Source organism: Sinohyriopsis cumingii, unplaced genomic scaffold, assembly GCF_028554795.1.
Source record: "Sinohyriopsis cumingii isolate HCF-2022 unplaced genomic scaffold, ASM2855479v2 utg000957l, whole genome shotgun sequence".
In the NCBI taxonomy this organism is placed as follows: domain Eukaryota; kingdom Metazoa; phylum Mollusca; class Bivalvia; order Unionida; family Unionidae; genus Sinohyriopsis; species Sinohyriopsis cumingii.
The window spans coordinates 732,779-748,323 of record NW_028315947.1 but is presented as its reverse complement, the minus strand read 5'-3'; the positions used below and the strand labels follow the sequence as shown (position 1 = coordinate 748,323).

The window sequence follows — 15,545 nt, the reverse complement described above, 5'->3', positions numbered from 1 at the left end:
GGCACAGTGGAGGTCATTATGATGTGTATAAACGTTATACTAAACAAGTTACAGTGGAGGTCAATATGATGTGTATAAATGTTATACTAAAGAAGGCACAGTGGAGGTCATTATGATGTGTATAAATGTTATACTAAACAAGGCACAGTGGAGGTCATTATGATGTGTATAAATGTTATACTAAACAAGGCACAGTGGAGGTCAATATGATGTGTATAAATGTTATACTAAAGAAGGCACAGTTGAGGTCAATATGATGTGTATAAATGTTATACTAAACAAGGCACAGTGGAGGTCAATATGATGTGTATAAATGTTATACTAAAGAAGGCACAGTTGAGGTCAATATGATGTGTATAAATGTTATACTAAACAAGTTACAGTGGAGGTCAATATGATGTGTATAAATGTTATACTAAACAAGGCACAGTGGAGGTCAATATGATGTGTATAAATGTTATACTAAACAAGGCACAGTGGAGGTCAATATGATGTGTATAAATGTTATACTAAAGAAGGCACAGTGGAGGTCATTATGATGTGTATAAATGTTATACTAAACAAGGCACAGTGGAGGTCATTATGATGTGTATAAACGTTATACTAAACAAGGCAAAGTGGAGGTCATTATGATGTGTATAAACATTATACTAAACAAGGCACAGTGGAGGTCATTATGATGTGTATAAATGTTATACTAAACAAGGCACAGTGGAGGTCATTATGATGTGTATAAATGTTATACTAAACAAGGCACAGTGGAGGTCAATATGATGTGTATAAATGTTATACTAAACAAGGCACAGTGGAGGTCATTATGATGTGTATAAACATTATACTAAACAAGGCACAGTGGAGGTCATTATGATGTGTATAAATGTTATACTAAACAAGGCACAGTGGAGGTCATTATGATGTGTATAAACATTATACTAAACAAGGCACAGTTGAGGTCAATATGATGTGTATAAACGTTATACTGAACAAGGCACAGTGGAGGTCATTATGATGTGTATAAATGTTATACTAAACAAGGCACAGTGGAGGTCAATATGATGTGTATAAATGTTATACTAAACAAGGCACAGTGGAGGTCAATATGATGTGTATAAATGTTATACTAAACAAGGCACAGTGGAGGTCAATATGATGTGTATAAATGTTATACTAAACAAGGCACAGTGGAGGTCAATATGATGTGTATAAATGTTATACTAAACAAGGCACAGCGGAGGTCAATATGATGTGTATAAATGTTATACTAAACAAGGCACAGTGGAGGTCATTATGATGTGTATAAACGTTATACTAAACAAGGCACAGTGGAGGTCATTATGATGTGTATAAATGTTATACTAAACAAGGCACAGTGGAGGTCATTATGATGTGTATAAACATTATACTAAACAAGGCACAGTTGAGGTCAATATGATGTGTATAAACGTTATACTGAACAAGGCACAGTGGAGGTCATTATGATGTGTATAAATGTTATACTAAACAAGGCACAGTGGAGGTCAATATGATGTGTATAAATGTTATACTAAACAAGGCACAGTGGAGGTCAATATGATGTGTATAAATGTTATACTAAACAAGGCACAGTGGAGGTCAATATGATGTGTATAAATGTTATACTAAACAAGGCACAGTGGAGGTCAATATGATGTGTATAAATGTTATACTAAACAAGGCACAGCGGAGGTCAATATGATGTGTATAAATGTTATACTAAACAAGGCACAGTGGAGGTCATTATGATGTGTATAAACATTATACTAAACAAGGCACAGTGGAGGTCATTATGATGTGTATAAATGTTATACTAAACAAGGCACAGTGGAGGTCAATATGATGTGTATAAATGTTATACTAAACAAGGCACAGTGGAGGTCAATATGATGTGTATAAATGTTATACTAAACAAGGCACAGTGGAGGTCAATATGATGTGTATAAATGTTATACTAAACAAGGCACAGTGGAGGTCAATATGATGTGTATAAATGTTATACTAAACAAGGCACAGTGGAGGTCAATATGATGTGTATAAATGTTATACTAAAGAAGGCACAGTTGAGGTGATTATGATGTGTATAAACGTTATACTAAACAAGGCACAGTGGAGGTCAATATGATATGTATAAACGTTATACTAAACAAGGCACAGTGGAGGTCATTATGATGTGTATAAATGTTATACTAAACAAGGCACAGTGGAGGTCATTATGATGTGTATAAATGTTATACTAAACAAGTTACAGTGGAGGTCATTATGATGTGTATAAATGTTATACTAAACAAGGCACAGTGGAGGTCATTATGATGTGTATAAATGTTATACTAAACAAGGCACAGTGGAGGTCATTATGATGTGTATAAATGTTATACTAAACAAGGCACAGTGGAGGTCAATATGATGTGTATAAATGTTATACTAAAGAAGGCACAGTTGAGGTCATTATGATGTGTATAAACATTATACTAAACAAGGCACAGTGGAGGTCAATATGATGTGTATAAATGTTATACTAAACAAGGCACAGTGGAGGTCATTATGATGTGTATAAATGTTATACTAAACAAGGCACAGTGGAGGTCATTATGATGTGTATAAATGTTATACTAAACAAGGCACAGTGGAGGTCATTATGATGTGTATAAATGTTATACTAAACAAGGCACAGTGGAGGTCAATATGATGTGTATAAATGTTATACTAAAGAAGGCACAGTGGAGGTCATTATGATGTGTATAAATGTTATACTAAAGAAGGCACAGTGGAGGTCAATATGATGTGTATAAATGTTATACTAAACAAGTTACAGTGGAGGTCATTATGATGTGTATAAATGTTATACTAAACAAGGCACAGTGGAGGTCAATATGATGTGTATAAATGTTATACTAAAGAAGGCACAGTGGAGGTGATTATGATGTGTATAAACATTATACTAAACAAGTTACAGTGGAGGTCATTATGATGTGTATAAACGTTATACTAAACAAGTTACAGTGGAGGTCAATATGATGTGTATAAATGTTATACTAAAGAAGGCACAGTGGAGGTCATTATGATGTGTATAAATGTTATACTAAACAAGTTACAGTGGAGGTCATTATGATGTGTATAAACATTATACTAAACAAGTTACAGTGGAGGTCATTATGATGTGTATAAACGTTATACTAAACAAGGCACAGTGGAGGTCAATATGATGTCTATAAATGTTATACTAAAGAAGGCACAGTTGAGGTCAATATGATGTGTATAAATGTTATACTAAACAAGTTACAGTGGAGGTCATTATGATGTGTATAAATGTTATACTAAACAAGGCACAGTGGAGGTCAATATGATGTGTATAAATGTTATACTAAAGAAGGCACAGTGGAGGTCATTATGATGTGTATAAATGTTATACTAAAGAAGTTACACTGGAGGTCATTATGATGTGTATAAACATTATACTAAACAAGGCACAGTGGAGGTCAATATGATGTGTATAAATGTTATACTAAAGAAGGCACAGTGGAGGTCATTATGATGTGTATAAATGTTATACTAAACAAGGCACAGTGGAGGTCATTATGATGTGTATAAACGTTATACTAAACAAGGCAAAGTGGAGGTCATTATGATGTGTATAAACGTTATACTAAACAAGGCACAGTGGAGGTCATTATGATGTGTATAAATGTTATACTAAACAAGGCACAGTGGAGGTCAATATGATGTGTATAAATGTTATACTAAAGAAGGCACAGTTGAGGTCATTATGATGTGTATAAACGTTATACTAAACAAGGCACAGTGGAGGTCAATATGATGTGTATAAATGTTATACTAGTGGAGGTCAATATGATGTGTATAAACGTTATACTAAACAAGGCAAAGTGGAGGTCATTATGATGTGTATAAACGTTATACTAAACAAGGCACAGTGGAGGTCATTATGATGTGTATAAATGTTATACTAAACAAGGCACAGTGGAGGTCAATATGATGTGTATAAATGTTATACTAAAGAAGGCACAGTGGAGGTCATTATGATGAGTATAAACGTTATACTAAACAAGGCACAGTGGAGGTCAATATGATGTGTATAAATGTTGTACTAGTGGAGGTCAATATGATGTGTATAAATGTTATACTAAACAAGGCAAAGTGGAGGTCATTATGATGTGTATAAACGTTATACTAAACAAGGCAAAGTGGAGGTCATTATGATGTGTATAAATGTTATACTAAACAAGGCACAGTGGAGGTCAATATGATGTGTATAAATGTTATACTAAACAAGGCACAGTGGAGGTCAATATGATGTGTATAAATGTTATACTAAACAAGGCACAGTGGAGGTCAATATGATGTGTATAAATGTTATACTAAACAAGGCACAGTGGAGGTCATTATGATGTGTATAAATGTTATACTAGTGGAGGTCAATATGATGTGTATAAATGTTATACTAAACAAGGCAAAGTGGAGGTCATTATGATGTGTATAAACGTTATACTAAACAAGGCAAAGTGGAGGTCATTATGATGTGTATAAATGTTATACTAAACAAGGCACAGTGGAGGTCAATATGATGTGTATAAATGTTATACTAAACAAGGCAAAGTGGAGGTCAATATGATAAGAGCACAGGTTCATAAACTTCATATTCCTCTAAATAAAGATCTATAATTGTTTTATTACATGATTCAGAGAAAATAATTGTAATTCTAATTTGCTTTAGTAAATATGCCATTTTATTGGCTCATAGGATTCTCCTCTATTTATCCTAAATTGAATGGAAATGTAAGATGAAAACACAGAGAACCTAGCCACACTCAACACCTACTGTATTTACTTGTGTAAATGATGCATCCAACAAAAACATTCTATGAATTTATTTACCCTAAGTGCTTGGTTATAAGTCAAGTCCAACAGCAAATAACACAGACAATGATCTGCCATGGCATAATGTGGCAACAGACCAGGGTCTTTGTTGTTTATTCTACTATTAATCCTGATAAACTGCATAGACTCAGATCTTCAGATCTGCTGGTGCACTTAGTGCACCATGTGATAACAGATTTGGGTCTGTGTATTTTGTAGCTGGACTTGACATATTAGTGAAAATTATATATATATATATATATATATATATATATATATATATATATATATATATATATATATAATCAAATGTCAGTCCAGTAGGCTATGTGAGAAAAAGTCTTGGTAGCCCAGGTTAAATTCAGTGGCAATGAAGTCAAGATTGATGGAATTGATTCATAAGGAAGAAGCAAGTTCTAGGAATTGATGTCCACAAGGTGAAACTGGTTGCTATAGTAAATGAATTAAGGAACATGTGTAAAGGAAAACACTACTGATGACACAGCAAATTGATAATGGGACCCTGTCGAGTTCTCATGAATATAAACTGCTTACAAAATGTAGGTCCATCATTCAGCAACTGTAACTCCAATAAATGATGAAATAGCAAGCTGATTGTGACATTTCACTATACTGTAGTAGCATTTTACTGTTGTAACATTTCACTATAGTAGCATATTACTGTTGTAACATTTCACTATAGTAACATTTTACTGTTGTAACATTCCACTATAGTAGCATTTTACTGTTGTAACATTTCACTATACTGTAGTAGCATTTTACTGTTGTAACATTTCACTATAGTAGCATTTTACTGTTGTAACATTTCACTATAATAACATTTTACTGTTGTAACATTTTACTATAGTAGCATTTTACTGTTGTAACATTCCACTATAGTGTAGTAGCATTTTACTGTTGTAACATTCCACTATACTGTAGTAGCATTTTACTGTTGTAACATTTTACTATAGTAGCATTTTACTGTTTTAAGATTTCACTATAGAAGCATTTTATTGTTGTAACATTTCACTATAGTGTAGTAGCATTTTACTGTTGTAACATTCCACTATAGTAGCATTTTACTGTTGCAACATTTTACTATAGTAGCATTTTACTGTTGTAACATTTCACTATAGTAGCATTTTACTGTTTTAACATTTCACTGTAATAGCATTTTACTGTTGTAACATTTCACTATAGTGTAGTAGCATTTTACTGTTGTAACTTTTCACAATAGTAGCATTTTACTGTTATAACATTTCACTGTAGTGTAGTAGCATTTTACCATTATAACATTTCACAATAGTGTAGTAGCATTTTACTGTTGTAACATTTTACTATAGTAGCATTTTACTGTTGCAACATTTCACAATAGTGTAGTAGCATTTTACTGTTGTAACATTTCACTATAGTAGCATTTTACTGTTATAACATTTCACTATAGTATAGTAGCATTTTACTGTTATAACATTTCACTATAGTGTAGTAGCATTTTACTGTTGTAACATTTTACTATAGTAGCATTTTACTGTTTTAACATTTCACTGTAGTGTAGTAGCATTTTACTGTTATAACATTTCACAATAGCGTAGTAGCATTTTACTGTTGTAACATTTCACTGTAGTAGCATTTTACTGTTGTAACATTTCACAATAGTGTAGTAGCATTTTACTGTTATAACATTTCACTATAGTATAGTAGCATTTTACTGTTATAACATTTCACTATAGTATAGTAGCATTTTACTGTTGTAACATTTTACTATAGTAGCATTTTACTGTTATAACATTTCAATATAGTGTAGTAGCATTTTACTGTTATAACATTTCACAATAGTGTAGTAGCATTTTACTCTTGTAACATTTTACTATAGTAGCATTTTACTGTTTTAACATTTCACTATAGTGTAGTAGCATTTTACTGTTATAACATTTCACAATAGTGTAGTAGCATTTTACTGTTGTAACATATGACTGTAGTAGCATTTTACTGTTTTAACATTTCACTATAGTAGCATTTTACTGTTTTAACATTTCACTATAGTAACATTTTACTGTTGTAACTTTTCACAATAGTGTAGTAGCATTTTACTGTTGTAACATTTCATTATAGTAGCATTTTACTGTTATAACATTTCACTGTAGTGTAGTAGCATTTTACTGTTATAACATTTCACAATAGTGTAGTAGCATTTTACTGTTGTAACATTCCACTATAGTAGCATTTTACTGTTATAACATTTCACTGTAGTGTAGTAGCATTTTACTGTTATACCATTTCACTATAGTGTAGTAGCATTTTACTGTTGTAACATTTTACTATAGTAGCATTTTACTGTTGTAACATTCCACTATAGTAGCATTTTACTGTTGTAACATTTCACTATAGTATAGTAGCATTTTACTGTTTGAACATTTCACTATATTAGCATTTTACTGTTATAACATTTCACAATAGTGTAGTAGCATTTTACTGTTATAACATTTCACAATAGTGGAGCAGCATTTTACTGTTGTAACATTTTACTATAGTAGCATTTTACTGTTATAACATTTCACAATAGTGTAGTAGCATTTTACTGTTGTAACATTTCACTATAGTGTAGTAGCATTTTACTGTTGTAACATTTTACTATAGTAGTATTTTACTGTTGTAACATTTCACTATAGTGTAGTAGCATTTTACTGTTATAACTTTCCACTATAGTAGCGTTTTACTGTTGTAACATTTCACTATAGTGTAGTAGCATTCTACTGTTGTAACATTTCACTATACTGTAGTGGCATTTTATTGTTGTAACATTCCACTATACTGTAGTAGCATTTTACTGTTGCAACATTCCACTATAGTAGCATTTTACTGTTGTAACATTTCACTGTAGTAGCATTTTACTGTTGTAAAATTTAACTATAGTGTAGTAGCATTTTACTGTTGTAACATTTCAGTGTAGTAGCATTTTACTGTTATAACATTTCACTGTAGTAGCATTTTACTGTTGTAACATTTCACTATACTGTAGTAGCATTTTACTGTTGTAGCATTCCACTATAGTAGTATTTTATTAGTGTAACATTCCATGATAATGTAGTAGCATTCTACTTCTGTAACATTCCACTATAGTAGCATTTTACTGTTGCAACATTTCACTGTAGTAGCATTCTACTTTTGTAAATTTCACTATAGTAGCATTTTACTGTTGTAACATTTCACTATAGTGTAGTAGTATTTTACTGTTGTAACCTTCGACTATAGTTATATCAATACTGAACTATATGTAAAACATTAATGAAATCCAACAATAATTAAAGCAATTATTGCACTGAAGGAAAAGTGGATTTGTCTAAATGTCAGGGGCCATAACTGCTTAATGATAATGCTGAACAAATGTTGAGGAAAAAAAATGAAGTCTCATCAACATAAAGTTATTGCGCTGAAAAAAAAGTTGGTGGGTCTGATAATCTTAGGCATAATGTCTAATACAGAAGCATACCCAGTTTCATAAAATACATTAGACAGGTGAGGAGATGTAATGTGTCAATACAACTTTAAAGCATGGGAAGATAACTCTAAAGTACTAACATAACAATAACAGACCTTACATAGGGCACAAACATTTGTCATGATAAAATGCATACCAGGTTTAAGAAAGATAACTTAAAACAATTTAGGAGATATTAGTTGGAGTAGAGCATGATGGATGGACAGATGGACACAATTTCAATGAAAATGGGAGAAAATCTTAAAATCTTTATTGGGAAAACTTCATTTTTCATTGGATGTAATGTCTAGTCATGCAACTTCATGAAGATATCTCAAAGTGTTCAGTTGATATTAGGCAGTCATAGAAAATTGTGTCAAAACTTTGATTATTATCAACAAGAAGTGATTTTTGGACTGGCAAGCAATGCCTTTGACAGGACCAAATGTAATTTTGGACTGGTAAGCCATGCCTTTGACAGGACCAAATGTAATTTCAGACTGGCAAGCAATGCCATTTGACAGGACCTACAGGCCAAAGCATAATTCTGAGAGATCTGTTATCAAATTCTGTAAAATATTCATTCACAGCTAGGTACTTTGACCAGCCATGCAAGCTTCCTTTCAACAATGTGCCAACATATGGTTGTAGGATAACTTAACACTGGTTAAATATCAGCACATCAACCAATCAAATAAGGTTAACACTGGCTCAATATCAGCACATCAACCAATCAAATAAAGTTAACACTGGCTCAATATCAGCACATCAACCAATCAAATAAGGTCAACACTGGCTCAATATCAGAACATCAACCAATCAAATAAGGTTAACACTGACTCAATATCAGCACATCAACCAATAAAATGAGGTTAACACTGGCTAAATATCAGAACAACAACCAATCAAATAAGGTCAGGACTGGCTAAATATCAGGACATCAACCAATCAAATAAGGTCAACACTGGCTAAATATCAGCATATCAACCAATCAAATAAGGCCAGACATAATTTGAGATGTACTCATGCATATGCATTCTACTTTGTGAGTTTTGTCCTACAACACACTGATCATGCCCGCAAATATCCAGAACATGCTGGATTGAATATCTTGCAGGAAGAAAAAGTTACTTCCAAGACAGATTAAATGAAAGAAGAGTGTTAAACAAACAATTAATACAGACCAAAACTTTGTATGTTTCGAGCTGACAATCTGTGTTCAGTACTGATAAACAATGACTTTGAAAGATGACTACCAGATTAAGTCAAAGAATTGTTGATATCAAGTTTGGTTGGAATCCATTAATAATTGGAGAAGCTTATATGCAGAAATGATAAAATGATTGACTGTATGGATGCATGAAAGGATGGACTGTCCCCATGAATAGTGGAGGAAAAAAAGTTAGTCTTATGACATTCTTATTTTTCCTTCTAATTAGTGATAAATAATTTCTCTCAGATATAAAAACAAATTTTTAGTTTTAAATTTTTAAACAGAATAAGCAGTATCATGTAATAATTCACTGGGCTACCTCAGTAAAACACATGACAACTCAGACTCTACATTCTAATAGCCCGGGGCTCTAGACACAAGATTTGTCAGATTCCAGATAACACACAAGCAAATACAGTAAAACACTGTTGATATGTCACTGATAAAACTACCTCATTAAATCTTCTGTGACACTCCAGGACATCCCAAACCTACAGTTGGTAATAATGAAATAAACATGTTTTTTATGAATGAGAGCACAGACCTTACATTTTTGTTGGAATATTGGTAGAATATATCACACAAAAAGAAATCAGTTTCCGTAATCTGTCTGTATTCTGGAACTTTTTGAGCACAAAGCCAAAGATCAAACTCAGAACCTCAGAATCAGAAAATATTTTTAATATATACCACTTCCTCACAATGCTGATCATGTTACCTGTTGTGGCCTTTCACATGATAAACACATTAAAGAACACCACCGATCACCTATTACATACAAACATTACTCCTATGCAGGGATTGTCCTGGGCTTCGCCAATGTCGCAAATTGCAATTTTTTTTTCTTATTGGCGACAAAAATATCCCATCTGGTGATTTTTTTGGCGACATACTTTTTGGTTATTTAATTTGTACATACAATCATGGATTTGTACTGGATAAATTAAAAGGCAGAACGAAAGGAAGCCACAAACTTGACTAAGCAATGCATTGGAATCAATCTGTTACACAAACGATCCTTTGTTCTTATTGACAACCCCATCTTTACAGTGCACTGTTACATCATAATCTGCTTTTGCTGACATCTGGGCTGAGTACTGTATGCTGCGATACAGTCAATCATGCTACTGCACCATACCTAAAACTGACCGACTTCTGAAGATGCGAATAGAACAGATACAATTAATTGAATGGCTAATCCTTCTGTTTTTTTTTATACATATACCAATACAATAGTTTTGCTGAACCTTCATAGAAAACTGATAACCTTTGAAGTACCAACTACTGTGTATAAATACAAAGCAAATGGAAAAAATCTCAATCACAATTACATCTGTCGCCAGTGCAGCATTTTACTCATTGATCTTTTCCTTTTGCCATCAGTCCCGTGTTACGGCTGCAGAGACTTAAACTCCGCAACAAGAAATAGCAAAAAAAACAATTTTGCATAATTAATAATAATTATTTATTTCTCAAAATACAGGAGTGAAAGAATCCCTAAATTGGGTGTGAATTTATGCTTATATATGCGGTCCAATATTGCCAGGTGTTGACTCGTTTAAGTTTCATTCGTGGGAATGGAGATCATATTTTTCTTGTCGAGAAAATTTATACAGCATTCAGTGATCATTCTTGGGATTTAGGAAGCAATTCACTACAAGCTTTGTGAAGCTAGCCATAAAAGGGGGGGGGTCTGCTGAGAGACTACTAGTGTCACCTGTCAGCACTGAGGACTGTGAACGTGGATTCAGTAAGATGAACCTCATAAAAACTGACATCAGAAATAAGCTCTGCATCTCACCTCTTGAGAATTTAATGAGAATCAGCATGTACAGATGTGAAAAATTAGACTTTGAAACTGCATTCAACAAGTGGGCAGCCCTAAAATCGCGACGGATCTTCATGTAACACTTTGTAACATTTTGTTAATGCTTGTTGTAATTAAAGTATTAACTAATCCATCTTTTGTAATTTTCATTGCCTGTTACATTAATAGACTAAATTAACACTTGGAAAACTGTACACTACATTTTTTGGCGACACTTTTTGAAAATTGGCGACAAAATATTGAGGTTGGCGATTTTTTTGGCGACAGCTTTTTAAAAGCCAGGACCATCCCTGCCTATGCCTCATTATATATATATATATATATATATATATATATATATATATTCAGAATGCATTGAGCATAGCATCAGGAAAGATCAAAGTATTGAGAGTACTTCTAGAGAGTTGAAGTGATACCAAATACAATGCAACTAGCCTCAGGTAAGAAAATCCTCAATGTTCCTCAGCTCTTACATTATTCTACTTTTAAATAATGATAAAATTGCTATCTAACAGAAGGTCACTTTATATATATATATATATATATATATATATATATATATATATATATATATATATACATATATACATATACACACACATATGTATATATATATATATATATATATATATATATATATATATATATATATATATATGATCCCAGTTCTTAATATTTAATTTTATGAGATTTTTCTATTTAATGAGCTTATCGATAATATGTCAAGATCATTATTTGCATGAAGATTTGCATGAAATAAGAACAAATGTAAGATTCCTTCTTTCACTTGACAAAAGCTGCTCCGAAAAATTTGATAAACCGCATAATTGTCTATCAAAATATATGTGCATGTAAAATACATTCAGACTTCCAACCCTAAGATGGTATATCCTTTCCTTACTATGATGTCAGTAAATAATTAGTAAGTGATCTTCCAAAACTTAAAGAATGCATTTGTCAACTATCATGTCAATGACATCATGTTCCAAATTGCTGATTTTGGTGGCAAAGTTCTATTATAGTCTTGTCAAGCTAAGCGTAAAGCTCCATTTTATCCAAGGTCACTTCGATAAACAGGTCCAACAGTGTTTCTGCAAATATCTAGCACAACTTGGGGTAAGGTACTGGAAATCAGATGTGAAATGCAAAAGGTTTTTTGTTTTTCAGAAATAGGCTGCAGAACAATTTTAACAAACACCAGATTCCTATAGAAGCCGGAGGCTTTAACAAGATACACATATCCAAGGTTATATGAAATCCAAACACTTTTAATTTCAATTTCCAGCAAGAATAATTAGATGCCAAAATTGCGACTTTATAAAATTGTTTTTATGAAGAAAACAGGTCATCTTTTTACTTTCTGAGAAAAAACTGTCCTGTATAGTTAGAATACCTTTGCAAAATCACCCCACCCCCCTGCCAATTTTATTTTGAAATCATTATCTTAACATTTAAATTGGAAAAGATTTCTTTCACAGATCTTTAATAATTGTAATCATTAGGCATTTCTAATGTGCAAACCTTAATTACATGCAACAATTCTTAAGTTTCCATCATTTTGGTTGATTTGGAAAGCCAAAAATCTCACCTTTCTAGAAGCTCTGGAGGCATTCGGAAAATATCTGGGGCCTCCTTGGTGATATTTCTTAATTTCTGAAGAAGAAAAAATGCAGAATATGATAATACAGTCAAAGACACCTGGAATGACAAAAATAAGATATGTCAATACCTATGAAATTATGTTTTATAGTACTTTCTTAAAACTTAAAGTTATATGATTTATCTTTTATTAAGATCATCATTTGCCTAAATCTTTCATGATTATTTTATCACGCTACTTCTAATCTATCCCTCTCTTCCCAAATCAATCTAGTCATTCCAACAATGATGATTGGGATCAGGTTCCATTTCCAATCACCCAACACTTGTTTATTATTATATCATGCATTGGCACCATGAAAGATGAGAAGTTCACAAGCAGTCCAGATAAAACTAAGGTATGTCATTGAGAAATTTACATGCAGTCCAGAAAAAATTAAATATTCAATAAATTGTAAGTGGTTGATATGATGTAATCCTTTTCTGACTGCTGCAAAAATGAAAGTATTAGAAGTCATACACAGGTCTTTGTCTCACCTTCACTAGATTGTCAATTTCCTTGTCCCTTTCTTGACTTTGAGCCATTTGTTTCAGCCTTCGATACCGATCCATCAGTGCATTATATTCCTCATGAAGCCTCTTCAACTTTTCATCGAACTTCGCATCCTCTTTTGGCTGAAGAAGATCATCACCTGCCTTAGTCCCTAACATCTTTGGCTTCCGATGGTCTGTGGCAGGAGTAGCTCCACTTTCAGTGTCTGTTTCTGAGTCACTCTTCTGCCGACTGGCTTGAAATGGTTGTCTTTGTGAAGAATTGTGCTTCCTTTCCTCCTCCATTTTTTCCTGAATCTCGTCGAATTTCATACCAATTTTGAACAGTTTTCCTTCAAGTTCTTTATCCTCGTCAAAATTGGCATCAACAGCGGCTGTGACCCCGGCACGACGAAGCACTGAATAATCCTCTTTTGCTTGCAGATAGTCTTTTCGAATCTGCTCATGCTCTGTTCGAATTTTCTCAAAGACCTGTTCATGCTCCTCTGTTGGCAATTGTTTTTCTTCAATTAATGTGTGAAAGGAATCCATCTGAAGAAAAAAAATTGGTTTTTAGTCCATTTAAATGGACCGGAAGTTTTTGTATCAGTTCTACATAAACAATTTAATATTTCTGGTAGAAACTGATCGTGAATGTCAATCAATCAAAATGTCTGGGTTAGGGTACGAGGATAGCTGACCCATATTTACTATATATTATTGTAATATTTTCTATCAGGATCTGAATTTGATTCATGTTCAAAATTTTCTTTTTTGTTGTGATATAAAGAGACTACAAATTACTTATGACTTTCATTTTCTTTTTCTCATTAGTGATAAATAATTTCTCTCCAATCCCCTTACAACAAGTAAAATTTATGGTGAATACAAACTGACTGGTTTAGAAGCCAATCTATGCATCAAAATTTGTAAATCTATTGGTTTGAAATCCTTGTTCTATCACATGTATAGATTGCAATGAAATTTTCATGCCATCATACAGTGACAACACACACTAATACTGATGTTCTTGCTTGCTCTACCCCTCCTCCCCCCATTCAGCCCAGGATCAGAAAATTTGAAAATATGTGCAGGAGTCATACTTAGTGTCATGGCTTGAGAATTATGCACATGATCATTATGGCATTTGTTTTGTTTTCAAAACATGTAAAGAATTTATTGATAAAAAATCTACTGTTTTAGAAGCGAATCTACTAATTAAATTTTGAAATCTACTGATTTGAAGTCCTGGTTCTGTCATGTGTATGATTATAGAAGCATTTATTTTGAAGCTGAAATAAAGGATCGCAAATATGGCTTTCACACTGGTAACAACCACAGCCAATCAGATACAAGACTGTATCATTAATTAGAATGGATCTTGCTCATTAATGGACTCATCCATGATCTTGATATATAAATACTTACATCATATATTTGGCACTACCATATAGGCAAACTAGGCAGCCACCTAGGGCACTGATTTCAGGGGGTGCAAAAAAAGTAAAAAATTATTGTTTATAAATTTTGAAATTGATATTTTCCGGGGTGGGGGTGGGGAACACCAGAATCTAACCTTGCCTAGGGCGCCAGATAGTCTGGCCAGGTCTGACACCGGCCCTGATCATATGGTAACACTTATTATCACCTAAGGTCAGTAAATATTCCATGACTTTGTTAATTGGTTCTGCATTCATCATGTGTATGTGTCCTACCTTATCTGTCATGGGTTTTACATTTCCATCCATCAGCATTTGCTTGCTACCACTCCAGAGTCCATATTTCAAAACTGATTTCAATAAAATTTGCAGTATGGATTTATATCGTAAAAGATCTCATAATGATGCTTTCATGTTATATGATATGAATATCATATGTGCATATATGCAGAAGCTGCTATTGAGTGGGCAGTAATTAAACTGACAAGTGCAGACCATCAAGTCTTCAACACTTTGAATTATTTTCTGAAATTAATTAGAGGTACTGAAATGTACAGCTATAGCAAG

General features: G+C 32.9%; 1 protein-coding gene across 5 annotated transcripts in view; it reads right to left on the bottom strand.

Moving 5' to 3' along the window:
* The window catches only part of LOC149772950 (uncharacterized), a 159,131-nt gene that overhangs the window by 75,647 nt on the left and 67,939 nt on the right, over positions 1-15,545 (bottom strand). For 4 of the 5 annotated variants that reach the window (XM_089947074.1, XM_089947078.1, XM_089947077.1 and 1 more), the window contains 3 exons: positions 13,546-14,091; positions 12,998-13,062; positions 10,034-10,072 (listed from right to left, as the gene is read on the bottom strand). In XM_089947074.1, the coding sequence (XP_089803200.1) occupies positions 10,034-10,072; positions 12,998-13,062; positions 13,546-14,091 (650 nt within the window). The remainder of the gene's footprint in view (positions 1-10,033; positions 10,073-12,997; positions 13,063-13,545; positions 14,092-15,545) is intronic. The other variant, XM_089947075.1, reaches the window with a different exon arrangement.